The sequence below is a fragment of the Astatotilapia calliptera genome, chromosome 23, assembly GCF_900246225.1.
Source record: "Astatotilapia calliptera chromosome 23, fAstCal1.2, whole genome shotgun sequence".
NCBI lineage: Eukaryota > Metazoa > Chordata > Actinopteri > Cichliformes > Cichlidae > Astatotilapia > Astatotilapia calliptera.
In genome coordinates this window covers 5,341,596-5,355,085 of record NC_039323.1, presented here as the reverse complement: position 1 = coordinate 5,355,085, position 13,490 = coordinate 5,341,596, and the positions used below count along the sequence as shown (strand labels likewise).

The 13,490-nt window shown below is 38.8% G+C and overlaps 1 protein-coding gene across 2 annotated transcripts; it reads left to right on the top strand.

The window, feature by feature from the left end:
- The first annotated feature begins 3,140 nt into the window (after window positions 1–3,140).
- Window positions 3,141–13,156, top strand: mef2b (myocyte enhancer factor 2b). Of its 2 annotated transcripts, none has more exons than XM_026158642.1 (10): window positions 3,141–3,205; window positions 3,288–3,366; window positions 7,412–7,491; window positions 8,974–9,177; window positions 9,434–9,562; window positions 9,734–9,923; window positions 10,857–11,005; window positions 11,301–11,397; window positions 12,166–12,277; window positions 12,500–13,156. In XM_026158642.1, exons 3-10 carry the CDS (start codon window positions 7,438–7,440, stop codon window positions 12,810–12,812), a joined length of 1,248 nt encoding a protein of 415 aa, XP_026014427.1. In that variant the 5' UTR covers window positions 3,141–3,205; window positions 3,288–3,366; window positions 7,412–7,437; the 3' UTR covers window positions 12,813–13,156. The 2 variants fall into 2 exon arrangements, with proteins under 2 accessions (XP_026014427.1, XP_026014426.1); XM_026158641.1 differs by having other exon boundaries at window positions 11,283–11,397.
- The last annotated feature ends 334 nt before the right edge of the window (window positions 13,157–13,490 follow it).

The following is a 13,490-nucleotide window of genomic DNA, read 5'->3' as shown; positions in this document are numbered from 1 at the left end:
AATTCGACAGCCTCACCACATGCTCTAAAAGGGTCGCGGCTGATCTTGTCGAAAGCAGAAGTGAGAAGTTTCAGGAAAATGAAAAAAAATGGACTTGATACGGAAAGTTCTCAAAGGGCAAAGGCACCTTTATCTTTCTGCAGCTTCTCTCAACTTCTCTTGTCTTAGACATTTATCAGTAATTCTGACTGTGTGAATGTGAACGCAGTTCAGATTCCACCTTCAGTGCCTACACCGACGGCAAAGCTCTCGCTGTGTTTAAAAGAAGAATGCACTCTTTGCTATGCGCAAACACAACGCATAGCAAAGACATAATTTCCCCTTTGCTGCAGGTGATTAGCTTGCTTTATTTACAGATGGGGATTTGCTGTATTTGCCGTCAGCACGCTTGGGCCCCACACAAATGATTCCTGGAGGTGAAGACTGTGGTAGCCTGCAGGGATGTTACTAAGTATTGCATCAGATGGACAGTTTAAGCTATCTCTTGGGATCTCAGACTGTGCATGTGTGCTTGTGTCACTGCATCTCCATGTCTGTGTTGATGTGTTTGTCTTTGCGTGAGAGAAAATAGAGTTGTTATCTACACTTGCAAAGATGATCTGTGCTAATAAATTGCCACCATATTATATTTAGTACATTGTGTAACAACCCCAAAATAGTTAATAATGCAGCTCATGCAGTGATTCAGTTATTAACTCTAAATATACCTATTAAGCTGACAGCATGTCTGCTTTCTGTTAGTTTTTTTCTTTGCTTTGATCATTCTCTGTCAGTTTCCTCTCCTTTTTACACCCCATTTACTTTCTATCAATACTACCCAGGTTAGCTGATGAACATATATCCAATGACATCAGCTCTGCATGGGCTACAGTGCACATGGCACTTATGGAATTCTGACTGAACGATTTTATGTGCCATGGTTGATTTGGCAAAGAGGAATGAACAACTTATGAGTAAAGCATTTACAAAATAACAGCACGGATGAAGTTAGTTTCAGTGTTTGCTAGTTATAAATAAGTATTAGATGTCACAGTTAGGTGTCACCGGGATCTATCATTTACTGATGATATGGAGAAAGTGGGAACATTTGAGACTATTGACTAATATTCAGAGATGTGCCAAAGGGTATGTCAGTGTAGTTAATGCCTGTCAATATGAGGCCTCTTCTGATGTTTTTGAGCCAGTATTCACAGACATTTGCTTCCAGAATATTGCTGAGTTAAGTAATTAGATCTTGTGGTTAAGGGCATCAAAATTCAAATGAAGCCTCAAGAAAAATCTTATAGCATTGCTATTAAATCAAGACATGCTGCTGTAATTAAAGAAGTATTTTTAACATCAGTTGTATGTTTTTAGGCCAGTAGTTTCCAAGCTCTTGATGTACAGCATCATAAAGAAGGGTGTCGAGTTTTATCTAGGTAGGAAACAGGAAATAAAACAACATAAGTTACATTTATTTTCTGTCCTTTTCCGCTTTCTTTGCCTTTTTTAAGCGATTTGTTTATTTTTGCATAGCTCCTTGTGCCTCAAATATTCAGGCTAGACTAAAATGAGGAAATCACTCTGAGCTGCTCTCAACTTGAAAGCAAACATTGCTTTGAGCGCTGATAATGTTAACTATGCCCTCGTCGTTCCAAATTTTGACTTTTCATCCAGTATTTTGTATTTGCTTTTTATTTCCACACCTATTTATACATAGTTACTGCCTGAATGTTTGATTTTTAAATTACTTGATGTACGGACAAACAGGCACAAACACTAAAAAGACTCTTAATCTTAAATAACTCATTTTGTAGTTTTAGAATTGGCTATTGCAATTATGTTGTGTTTAAGCTTTTATTGGTGTAAATGTGTGATTAGGTTGTCACTGTTTCTATGGCAGAGAAATGTGTAAAGTTTGAATTAGTGACAGGCCACCACAGACTCTGGTATTGAGCAATGGCCTGTGGCCAGTGTTCAGGTTTGCTGAGCATAACGCAGTGTTTCGGTTGGTACTGTGCAAATTGACTTTAATGCAAAGAGATATGTGTATCCCGATAAACAGTTAACATTTACTGATGTATCCTTTTCCCATAACAGCAGCGAAACACCATAGTCAACCTCCAATAACGAAGTCTTTAATTCATCAGTCACAATAAAATTTTTATGTCAATACTAAAAAAATGAAAAATTCCTTCCAACCAAAGAGGCCAAAATGTTTAAATATTTTTATCAAAATGACCGTGAACTCTAGAAGAGTGTTCCTCAGAATAGTTTTGCTCTATTCTCATTGCTGAATGACTTTTGGATCAGACTGTAATTCTTTAGGTTCACTGACTCTGCTAGGGGCTGATTTTAAAAAGCACATTGTATCTTCTACTTTTTAAGGCAAAGCAGGATTGACATTTAAGGGGATTTTTTAAAACAAAATAATAGCAAATATCATAACAAATATTGACCATATCTACTGTAGAAACATAACATATGCCTATTCCTATTGTGTGCAGTACATTTAGTAACAGAATCTCACACCTAATGTTGTGCCTTGCATTGTAATTGGGGAAGAACCGCCATACACCTCAGCTATGCTCCATGCTCTTCTGCTTCCTTCTGCTTTGCGTTCAAATGCTTGTAGCTTTGTTTAAAAGTAAATAAATCTTATCATTGTCACATTTTCAGAGTTGATGTACTTTAAAGTCAGCCATAGCACTCACATTTGCACAGTATATCAAATTCATGTGACTCACCCCTCAATTTAAGTTTTGCAGAATCCCATTAAAGAGATTAATTCAAGTCATCCCTTAAATTTAGCTCATAAAATTTTATTTAAAAATTTTAAAAAAAATGAATATATTTTTGTTTTTGACATTTTGCAGGACATGTTGTAATGTCCTGCAAAAACCTTGTAATATTTTGTGGTACATGAATGAATCACAAGCAAAAATGCCCTTTAACCATAGATATATACATACATTTTAAAAGATAACATTAGAACTAAATTGCTTCATAATGCAAATCTTGAAGGCATAAAGGACTTTACGCAACCTTTGCTGACACCTTATAGTGACGAATGCGTTTATACGCGGAGGGGAGGTGGAAGAGTGTGTCCAATAGCATGGCCGAGGAGGCGGTGTGTGGTGACACACACAAACAGAGCGAGAGGCGGGCTGTAGCAGCCAGCTGTTGGAAAGGAGCGCTCCTGAATCATCCGCAGCTTCTGCATCAGGTGAATATTTCTGCATCTGCACAAGACCAGAACGCACAACAAGACTCTCGACGCTCATTTAGTCATTTATGTTTCCTATCAGCAACTATTCCTGTTTGACTGGTCCTGATCGAGTGGGTGAAACTAAGAAGTAAACAGAGAAAAAGAAGATCGAGGAACAGGTGAGATCAGATGCTCTATTTTTATTTTTAAGCACGTGTTGAGTTTCTGTTTTATCTTCTTATTTCGGTTTTTAAGGCAAATGAGCGAAGCTTCCTGGGGTTTCCTGTGTAGAGCATTGCATGACACAGCTGTGAGTAAAGTACCTGTTGCTGTGTTATTGAGATGAGGCTATAATAGACAGGAGTGCTTGGCAACTCGGGGACAGACGGGCTATTCTTAAACTGTCTATTTGAAATGACGTCAGCAAGTTATTGGGAATAATTGCCCATAAACGGGTTTAAGCAATGCATTTCTACTTCTTTTTAACTTTTATGATTATTATTATCATTATAATAATAATAATAATAAAAAATAGTTATTATTATTACTTAATTCTTGCTTGGCTTGCTCACTGTGAAAAATGAATCAGAGTCCTTTGAAAGCAAACACATCCCATGAGTCCATTCTAAGTAGACTGCTTCAACTTTTAAGAAGAATCTCGACTAACTTTGCTCTTATTAGAAACAGATATAGATAGATATCTAGACAGACAGGTAGATAGCTCTTTCATCCCTTTACCTGTTGTCCTTAGTCTAATTTAAAGCAAGCATTACTGATTCTGATGTCTTTAATCTTCTGACATTCCTTTGTGCTGGACATGTATCTTTTTCCATTTTTAATGCCCTCAAAGAGGTTTTCCTCTTTTAGTGCGAGGTGTGGCTCATCTTCACAGATAGTTTGAGAGGATGTCAGACTTTCTAACCTTTTGGAAGACTAAAAAAAAAACCTTTTTTCTCTATTTATGGAAAGATCAAATGTTCAGCACATGCCTGCATGCAACATTGCTACTCTGGCTCTATGAAAAAATATCAAGGCAATTCAATTATACCCAGTTAAAATTAGACAAATATTCCCTCGCTATTGCACTGCAAAGGCCCGATGAGCACATGAACCATTTGACCCCAAAGGTGGCAAACAGAGACATATACAGCTAGGTATACTGCAAGATAAAAATAATAAAAAGACCTCTTTTGGTTACCATGCTAGCTATGCAAAGCTTTGTCGAGAACTATAAAGACTAAGAAGCAAAGTGTTCCCCTGGGGCCTTTATTTTATGAGTATGCTTCTGTTTTGATTTGAATAAGTGAGGCTGTCACTAAGACTTCAAATTTTTCAAGATTTGGCCTTCACCTTTTTTAACTTTAGTTCAGAAGGATGTATGTATATGCTCTAATACATACAGAGAGGGAATGGGTGAAGACAGACATCGGCCCACATAACACTGGCCTTTGATATGACATTCACAAGCTGATAAAATGACTAAAGCAGTGAAAACAACAACCCTGTTAGATTTGATTCACACACTGCTTGCAACAGTTAAAGCACATTATACCCATATAGTACAGTAGACATTTTAGGTGTTGCTTCTCTTGTTATCACCATAGTTGTGTAACTAATGCATTCACAGAGCAAAACATGAAAAAAATAGTTTAGCAAAAGCAAAACCCTTTTCTCAAACCATCTTTAATTATCAGTATTTTAATACTACCATTATATATCTTGTCATATTTAACATTCAGTACTGCGTAGAGAGCAGGGCAATCTGCTTTTTCACCATAGAAGAAACCATTAACCTCCCTGGCTAATATGCTTACAAGTGTTTATCATGTTTTTGAAACATTTGAAGCCACCATGCTCTGAATGACTCATGGAAAGGAAACCATTGAAGCAGAACCCCCAATACTCTACAAATGCCCTACTTTTTCCCCCTTCTCATTCATGCATACAGTTCACTGCAGCAAGAAAACATGTCGCGCGATACATATTGTTAATGAGCAACATCAGCAGTGCTAATAAGACCAATTAAAATTACCTTGATGCGCAGGGTTTTCTGTACATGTGCACTGTTGTCCCAGGTAGTTCCCTGGTGATTAGTCAGACGATCCCGGGGTAAAGCAAAGCTCCTGCTGTCCTTGTATGTGTCTGTGCTCAGTGTTTTCCACTGTCTCACCTTTGGGAAGGTATCTGTCAAAGGCACTGTCCTTCCCTAGAAGCCTGAGGCTCTGGGGAAGGTGTGCATGTGCTGAACTATTGGGCAATGACAGGTTAGATGGTGATTCTGTTTTTCATTCATGTCCATTTGATGGCAAATGAGACAAAAAGGAAGATTTGCTTGTTCCGTTTCATGTCCACCTTTTCCCCGAGATGTTCAGTAGTTGACCATGGAGATGAAATGTCACAGGCAGTAGGTGCATGCTGTTTTTTGTTTCTGTGAATGTGCAGACCTCAAATGGCAGTTGTCAAATGGGAAAGTATCCAGATTTAGCTGTGAGGCACAGCCAGGCTTTTCCTGCCCACCTCGGCCTTTAGGCCTTTGACAAACCTACCAAACCACATAGATTTTCTATAGCTAACTCCACGCCGGTTTGCTGGAGGGGCAGCTATATATACCCAGCTAGCCATAGGTTTTAACAGAGCTGTCAGCAGCTCTAATAGTTGACATTTGGTTGTATTTGAGAGGAGCGGAACCTTCGGTAAAACCCTGTGATAAACATCTTTCAGCCTTTTTTAGAACATATGTCCCACTTCCCTCTCTTCTCTACATTAACATGCCTTGATATGAGGTGAAATTGTCTCACTTCTGGTCCAAAAAAAAACCCAGAACAGCTTGGCCTGGTGTGAATTCTTTGTGGTAGTTGAGTTGTTAGTTAGACAGACCAGTGCTGGTTTTGTGGTTCTATTTTTCTGTTGTGCACTTTGTTTTACCGTACAGACATTGGCAAGGATGAGTTTGTCTGCAGCTGTTACTTTTGAGGTTTGTCTTGGCTCTGCAACATATTCAACGAAGCAAATAATGCAAGACTTTATAAGGTAATCGTAAGGGCAACGAGGTGGACTCTTCCAGACATGCCCCAAATTTCTGTGTGCCAAGCTTATGTTGAAGGACAGCGGGTACTTTAGGGGTCGTGGGAACATGGGCTTCATATCCGCTCAGGCACCATCAGGAGGGGCAAGCAACTAAATATAGAGAAGTCACGACGTCTAGAATTAGGGGGGAAAACCAGTGAAAACTCCTCTGGGCTTTAGAGAAATACTGTATGGCCCAGTCAGAAGAGGCAGACCACCACTTAACACAGTTGTTTTACTGATAGTGAGCATCAAACGGAGACAACTCATACAGGGAGCAAATTTATGGATACATTTGATTTAATGTTGTATTTTCAGCAAAGCCATCTCTTAAAGCGTCAATGTAATTAAACATTCAGTTCCACGTTTTTCTGCTTTGTTTTTGTTTCTATACAGCAGGGATGGGGGGCATTGTTTTCTAGCCCAACAAAAACAGAAAAACCACGGGTGTGAGTTTCAAAAATGGACATTCTCAAGCCAGCCACGTCTTTGCTATTTGCCCCTGAAAATCCTGTTTTGTTTTGTTTTTTTCTGACCTGGCCGTGCATGAGAGAAGAGTGGGTGGCTTTTAGCATTAGCCATCTTTCAAGAACACACCGTTTTCCTTCTACTGTTTGGTTTCAGCTATTGCCTGCTGAACCTTTAAAAAGAGCTATGGACTGTATTTTTAACCCTGTCTCTTGGGGCCGCTTGGTGCAGTCAAGCACTGTGCTGTTGGCCCGGGGGTAACCCAGACTGTCAGGGTGTCATTCTGTGTGGACTGCTAGCCCCACAAGAGCCACGCTAACTTTAGACCGCATCGCTTCATGGTGGTAAAAATAAACACCCTCGCCCCACTGAGGGGAAAGGACTTGAGTCACTTAAAGCAAAGGGATGACATTTTCCCATCAGAATTGTATTAAAGACTGAACATTTATTCTATTCTTATTATAATATGTGATCATATCACCTCAAATTTGTTACAGTAATTAATAATTAGTTCAACTGCTTACAAATGCAAGCTTAAGTATCGAGGTAAATCTTTTTGTGATCTTCGAGAGTAAAGGTTCATTTAATGTTTTAGGTCATTTCATTGATGCTGATTTTCACACATTACTGCAAATGTTTAAGTATGCTGTTTTATTCTAGTATAACACTGATTTTCACTTTGTTTGACAGGTGTCAGACTAAGAAGAGAAGAGAAAATGGGAAGAAAGAAAATACAAATTTCTCGTATTCTTGACCAGAGAAATAGACAGGTGAGCACACATCGTTTCATGTTACGCACACACAGACACATATGTTGTTTTAAAAAAAATATTTCTCAGTAAATATTATCCAGTCCTACTAAAATTATAGTTAACTGCAGGAAGAATAAAAACTTCATCCAGATTATTTGAACAATCAGATACATTTTCTTGTTTTTTAAGTGTCAAATATTATTACAGTGTGAACGTGTGGGCCTTTTCTCTAGTGTAAAAATTGTATATCAATCCAAGACATTTAAAGACATCGCGCTGATATCTCAGGAAATGTATCAGGCAAATTTTTAACGTTTTCCTCTTCCAGATATGTTTTAGACTCCGTAATTAAGTGTCACTTAAGCTGCAAGCACTGAGTTGCAAAAATAGCGGTACATGTTTCATGCAAATGTGCATGTTATGTAGCCGACGCTGTGGTTGTTTGTTGTCCAACATTGCACTGCAAATATTTAAAACATAGGTTCACTGATTGAAATGCAAATGCAAAGGCATGCAAGGATGACTATTAATGAAATATCAAATTACGATATTTATACTAGTGTGAAACATTATTAAAATCGTGCAGTTTACAACATCACTAGCATTCATTATTTTCTACCCAACGGTGGTAATAGCAAATATTTTGAACGTAAGTGATACAATAACCTAAAGCTGTGAATTTATCAAAAGCCTTAACACCAGTTAAAGTGAGATTATTTTATTTGACAAAAAGACAATCTTTCACACTGAACAAAAAAAAGGATGTGAGCGTGCCGACAGTCGACACTAGATTAAGGAAATATTATTAAAATTTAAGAACTAACAAGAAAACACACCATTAAACAGAAGAGGAACTGCTTATCAGTTTGATGCTAAATGAATCATGACAGCACCGATTACATATACAACATAGTACTTACATCAACTTATGGCACAGGAGTTACACCGCTCTGCAATACCACAGACAGATATTATCATTTGTACAATACTGTGGCATGAACAAAATTGCTTGCATCATATTTATAGCCTATTCGTGCATTAATATTTGTTCAAATACTACAATTCCATGAAACACCCTAAATATTATTTAAAGTTTTAGCTGTGTTAGGAAAAACACATGATATGCATAGTGAGTTTGTGTACACATCCAGAGCTCTTATTTAACTGTTTTCAGAATGCTGATAAACACAATTTATTTCTCATATCTGATCTTTTTGACTGAAAGTGTTGTGGTGATAAGGTTTGTGTATCTGAATGAAGTGTTTGGTGATTGAACGTGTTCTGCACTGTAAAATCTCTCTGGGATATTTAATTTAATTTAATTTAATTTAATTTAATTTAATTTAATTTAATTTAATTTAATTTAATTTAATTTTATTTTATTTTATTTTATTTTATTTTATTTTTAATTATCCAACTTCCTTAATTCGTCATGCTCACAACTTTGCAGAGTTAACTGGAGGGAGTTAAAAGTGCAAACCTGTTTTTCTTCTGTCACAGGTGACCTTCACCAAACGTAAATTTGGCCTGATGAAGAAAGCTTACGAGCTGAGCGTGCTCTGTGACTGCGAGATCGCTCTCATCATCTTCAACAGCACGAACCGTCTGTTCCAGTACGCCAGCACAGACATGGATAAAGTTCTGCTAAAATACACCGAGTACAGCGAGCCACACGAGAGTCGCACCAACACGGACATACTGGAGGTACTATTTTAGGAGCTTTTTAAAAAGAAGTATGTGAAAGCTTCTCATACGCAGCTGATCTGAAACATAAACCAATTTTTAACAGAACATGCAATTATTCGATATAAAGCCTCTGGAAGGATATTGTAAAAAAATAATTGGAAAAACAGGTGTTGTATTTTGAGTGAAAACCCTTTCCTGTGACATTGTTGTGGTTCGAAACCATTGTGCTATTGTTGCCAGTAATTTTCCATGTGCACTTTCTCTTCTGCATCAGACCCTGCGTAGGAAAGGACTCGGACTTGATGGCTCAGAGCTTGACAGTGAGGAGAGCATGCAGGTGGCGTCAGACAAGTATCCTCTAAGTGAGGGCATGGATCTCTCTGTGGCTCGCCAGCGCTTCTATGTTAGTGACCACATACTTACTCCTTACTCCGTACTTACACTCAACACTCACAGACCAAACACAGACAAACTGACTTCTAATTAGAATTCTGTGTTACGAAAGCATGTTTAATTAACTGATCTTTAATCCATACTGTTGTCAAAATTACACGTTATGTGTTTTACTCTTCAGGGTCCCTCTCTGCTCTCGCCAGAGGCACAGTTCCTCGTGTCTGCAGGTTGCGAGAATGGTTTTCCCAATTCATCCGGATCCGGCATGACCTCCCACAGACCCCCGAGCTTTAAATCTCTAAACTCCAGATCCAGCTCGGCCAGTCCTGCTGCACCCCATGCACACACTGCATTCATGTCTCCACACTCGGGTTAGTCTCATTAAGTCCTATACCAGAATCATCATAACTACTAAGGGTAGTATCTATTTGTGTATGTCTTGTGTTTGAAAAAAACACGTCAGTTTCTATTGCATCTATGTATCGCTTTTGACAAGTTCCACAAACTTTGGGCCTTTGTCAGGTTCATTCAGGCTCATTTGTGAGTTATTTGTGTTTTTTTAACGCTTTCATGATGAAACCAAAGTCTAAATGATTTTTTAAAATTTCATCTACCACTACAAATAATCTACCAGTATTATTCTACCTTTAAACAGAGTCATAGCTTTTCACATGAAAATCCACGAGCCACTCTTCTAACTTCTTGTTAAATGCTTTCTGTAAAATTCGTGTGTACTGTCAACCATCTGTGCAGCTGGCTGTGAACTCACAGGAAGTGTGTGTGTTTGTGTGTGTATGTGTGCTTGTGCGTAGTCGGTCTGTTATGTGAAACTGGCCCTCCAACAGTGTAACTGCAGCTACAACCAGCTCTGTGGTTTCTATTCAGAATGCATCACACCTGCCTATCATGTCAGCCATCATACAGTCGCTAACTATTTGGATGCACTGGGATGTCATTAAATACTGATCACTGACATTTTTAGTGATTCTAAATGCACTGCTCTGTTTTATCTAAGATTTGACAGTGATTGTTGGTTTACATTGCGTTCGCAATGGACTCTGTCACATGAGTTACAGTATATTCAGTACAGTTGCACATATTATAAGTATTCAGACCTGCCTGGTGTCTCACGAAGGCTTGATACTCATTCAAAGGTTAAAGGAAAAGAAGAAGTTCTTTTTTTCAAAATCACACTTGTATACCGCAACAGAGGGAGGTGATGATTGTATCACAAAGAATAAATGACAGTAGTGGAACGGGCTTAGATCGCTTTTCACTTCCTGCTCCTTTTTTTTACTCTTTAGGTATCGGCTACTCTGTGTTTTCCCATGGCAACCTCAATCGAGCTCTGGACATGAAAAGCCCTCCTCCTCTGAACGTGGGCACTGAAAACCTGCGGGCAGATGGTGCTAATCAGGCCATGGGGGCCACACGTGCTAACCACAACTCCGCTGTAAGTAGCTGTGCTATCCAGTGTGATCAAAACAAATAGGTGTCAGTGCCTCTAATAGATGTCGTACTGCTTCTAAAAACTAAGGTTCTTAATTAAATACCAAAACACATAAATAGTTCTGCAAACTTGGACAAGAAACTTCACAGGTTTTTTGACTCATTCACACCTCTCACAATTATAATGTTCACAAGTTTCATAGTGTTCATACACTGACTTCACTATATCAGTACAAACTCAAGATTTCCAGTATGACTGTTTCCCTTTCTCTGATCATCAGAGGGGTCTTTTATACCAGGGCCTGCACAGCAGCAGCTCCATGGTGGCTATGGGGAAGGCAGGGCTGCTGAGTCACAGTTTGGGAGGATATGGTCTCCCCTCCCCTGGAGCCTCTGGTATGTCATCTGTGTTCTGTTACTATAGAAAGAAAGAAAAAAGAAATATATGAAAAATATATGGCAACTAACAAAGTAGTCATACAGCAATAACTTGACATGTTAACAGGTTATATCAGAGTGTTAATGCCACTCTCATGTCTGTATGGCAAAACTAAACCTACCACACATATACTCTCTTAGCATAGCTTAGGATAACAACTGCAACGCAAGGATACTGACTGACTGTGGTGCAGTTCACTCCAGAACCTCATTATTAGTGCACAAACCTTGTGTAAAAAGGTTTGGAGTTTGTGCAGGACCAGGAGCTTGGAGAGTTTCAGGTGGTTTTCTGGTGAATTTATCATGAGAAAACATTGCCTTTCTTGCTAAACCCAGGCAGGAATTAGAAGGTAAAAATAAATAAATAAATAAATAAATAAATAAATAAATAAATAAATAAATAAATAAATAAATAAAGAAGAAGAAGAAAAAGAAAAAGAAAGGGAAATTTTGTTAGGGTTTTTTTTACACTGTTCCAAATTAAGCAGAACATCTTCTGACTCTAACTTCATCTCTAGTGTACAGACATGAGTGATGGGAGGTTACAGTCTTCTTATCTTGTGCTCATCGATAAAAACTACAAAGGGTATTTCCCAAAACGTCAAACCAGCCTTGCTGTGAAGTTTGTCTTGTCTTAAAATGAAACCATTTTATTAAACTGTATCTTTTCTCCTGTTTCCCCCCCTGTCCTCTCCAAATCGATGTATATCTATTCTTCCTTTGCAGAGTACAGCCAGCCTGGTTTTTATCACTCAGTCAGTTTACAACGAGGAACAGTAAACCCCTGGCAAGCGGCGCAGCCACCTCAGGAGCCTCATGGGCCTCATATAAATCCTGTGTGAGCATATCATATATTATTCTAGACATAATACAGTAAATCCACTGTATACATAATTTTGAACCATTAGTGATAGTTGACTCTTAAATGCCATGTTCACAAGCAGTTTTGACTGTCTTTAAATTATCTTCAAGCTACTTCTAGTGCCCCTTAGCTGTAACTCCAGGACTGATGACGTGTTTCAATCCAAATTCATTTCCTCCACCCTCTTGTTGTTTTCAGAGGGTCCAGCGGGGGATGCTCTTTCCCCTCTCAGTCCTGCACTCCAACCTCTCCGCATCTGCCGTCCCTCAACCTCAACATCAAATCGGAGCGTAGCTCTCCTGAGCACATGGCCTCACCTGCCTCCCCTCCTCTGCACCACCTCAGGCAGCATTCTCCAATGAGCAACCCCGATTCAGCTCGTCATACCCCTCCAGATAGCCACCCAGCCAATGGCACAAAAGAGTTTGCCAAAACCGGCTACCCACAAGACCAAGAGGAAGGAGGGCAGTCGCTCCGGCAGTTAGAGATGAGCGACGGCTGGCAGAGATAGCCAGCTGCTCCGCTCTACAACCCACTCTCAGTCAACATCTGTCTTCAGACAAAACCATAAAGGGTCGACATATGCCTCTCTTTGTCTCCTCAAACAGAGCTGGTCTCTCCTGGGCAGTGGAGAATTCTTCTCTGCATCACTTGCTTGATCCCATGAGGAGATAGATGCATACAGACTTTTGCTTTTTGTTTGGTTAGAGTTAGTTTTCTGTGTGGAGCTAATGTGAATCAAAAGTACAAGTTGGAAATGTGATTGTTTTCTTGTGACTTTGTTGAAGTTGGGCACAGCAGCAGTGTGGGACCAACTGAATTTCTCTGAAGTGCACATATGAAAAAAAAAAAAACGTCCATACATATTCAGCTTTCAAAGCCAAAATAAAATAAAATATATAAAAAAAAATAGGAGGTACTAAAAAAGTAGCTTGACTGGGGTTTTATGTGATAAGGTTACACAACAGGGCATTTAATTGGATACGTTCTTAAAATAAAAGGTTTTTTTTAGTTATCACAGTTTTTCCTTTTTCTCCTTTCAGATGTGAAAATACCTTCGTAATGGAATTTTAATGAGAGAAATCTAGGTATGAAAGCCACTGTCTATTTTTTCCTTAACAACACATAAAATTCAGCTAACAGGAGGTTTCTTCTGTCTGAATTATTTGTTTTGTCCAGACAGTGTTTT

What these genes read in the sequence shown, in the direction of transcription:
- mef2b (XM_026158641.1), top strand. Translation starts at nt 7,438, where the DNA reads ATGGGAAGAAAGAAAATACAAATTTCTCGTATTCTTGACCAGAGAAAT. An exon ending in TGGCTCGCCAGCGCTTCTAT is followed by an intron (nt 9,563 to 9,733) that starts GTTAGTGACCAC and finishes TTTACTCTTCAG; the next exon opens with GGTCCCTCTCTGCTCTCGCC. An exon ending in GGGCCTCATATAAATCCTGT is followed by an intron (nt 12,278 to 12,499) that starts GTGAGCATATCA and finishes TGTTGTTTTCAG; the next exon opens with AGGGTCCAGCGGGGGATGCT.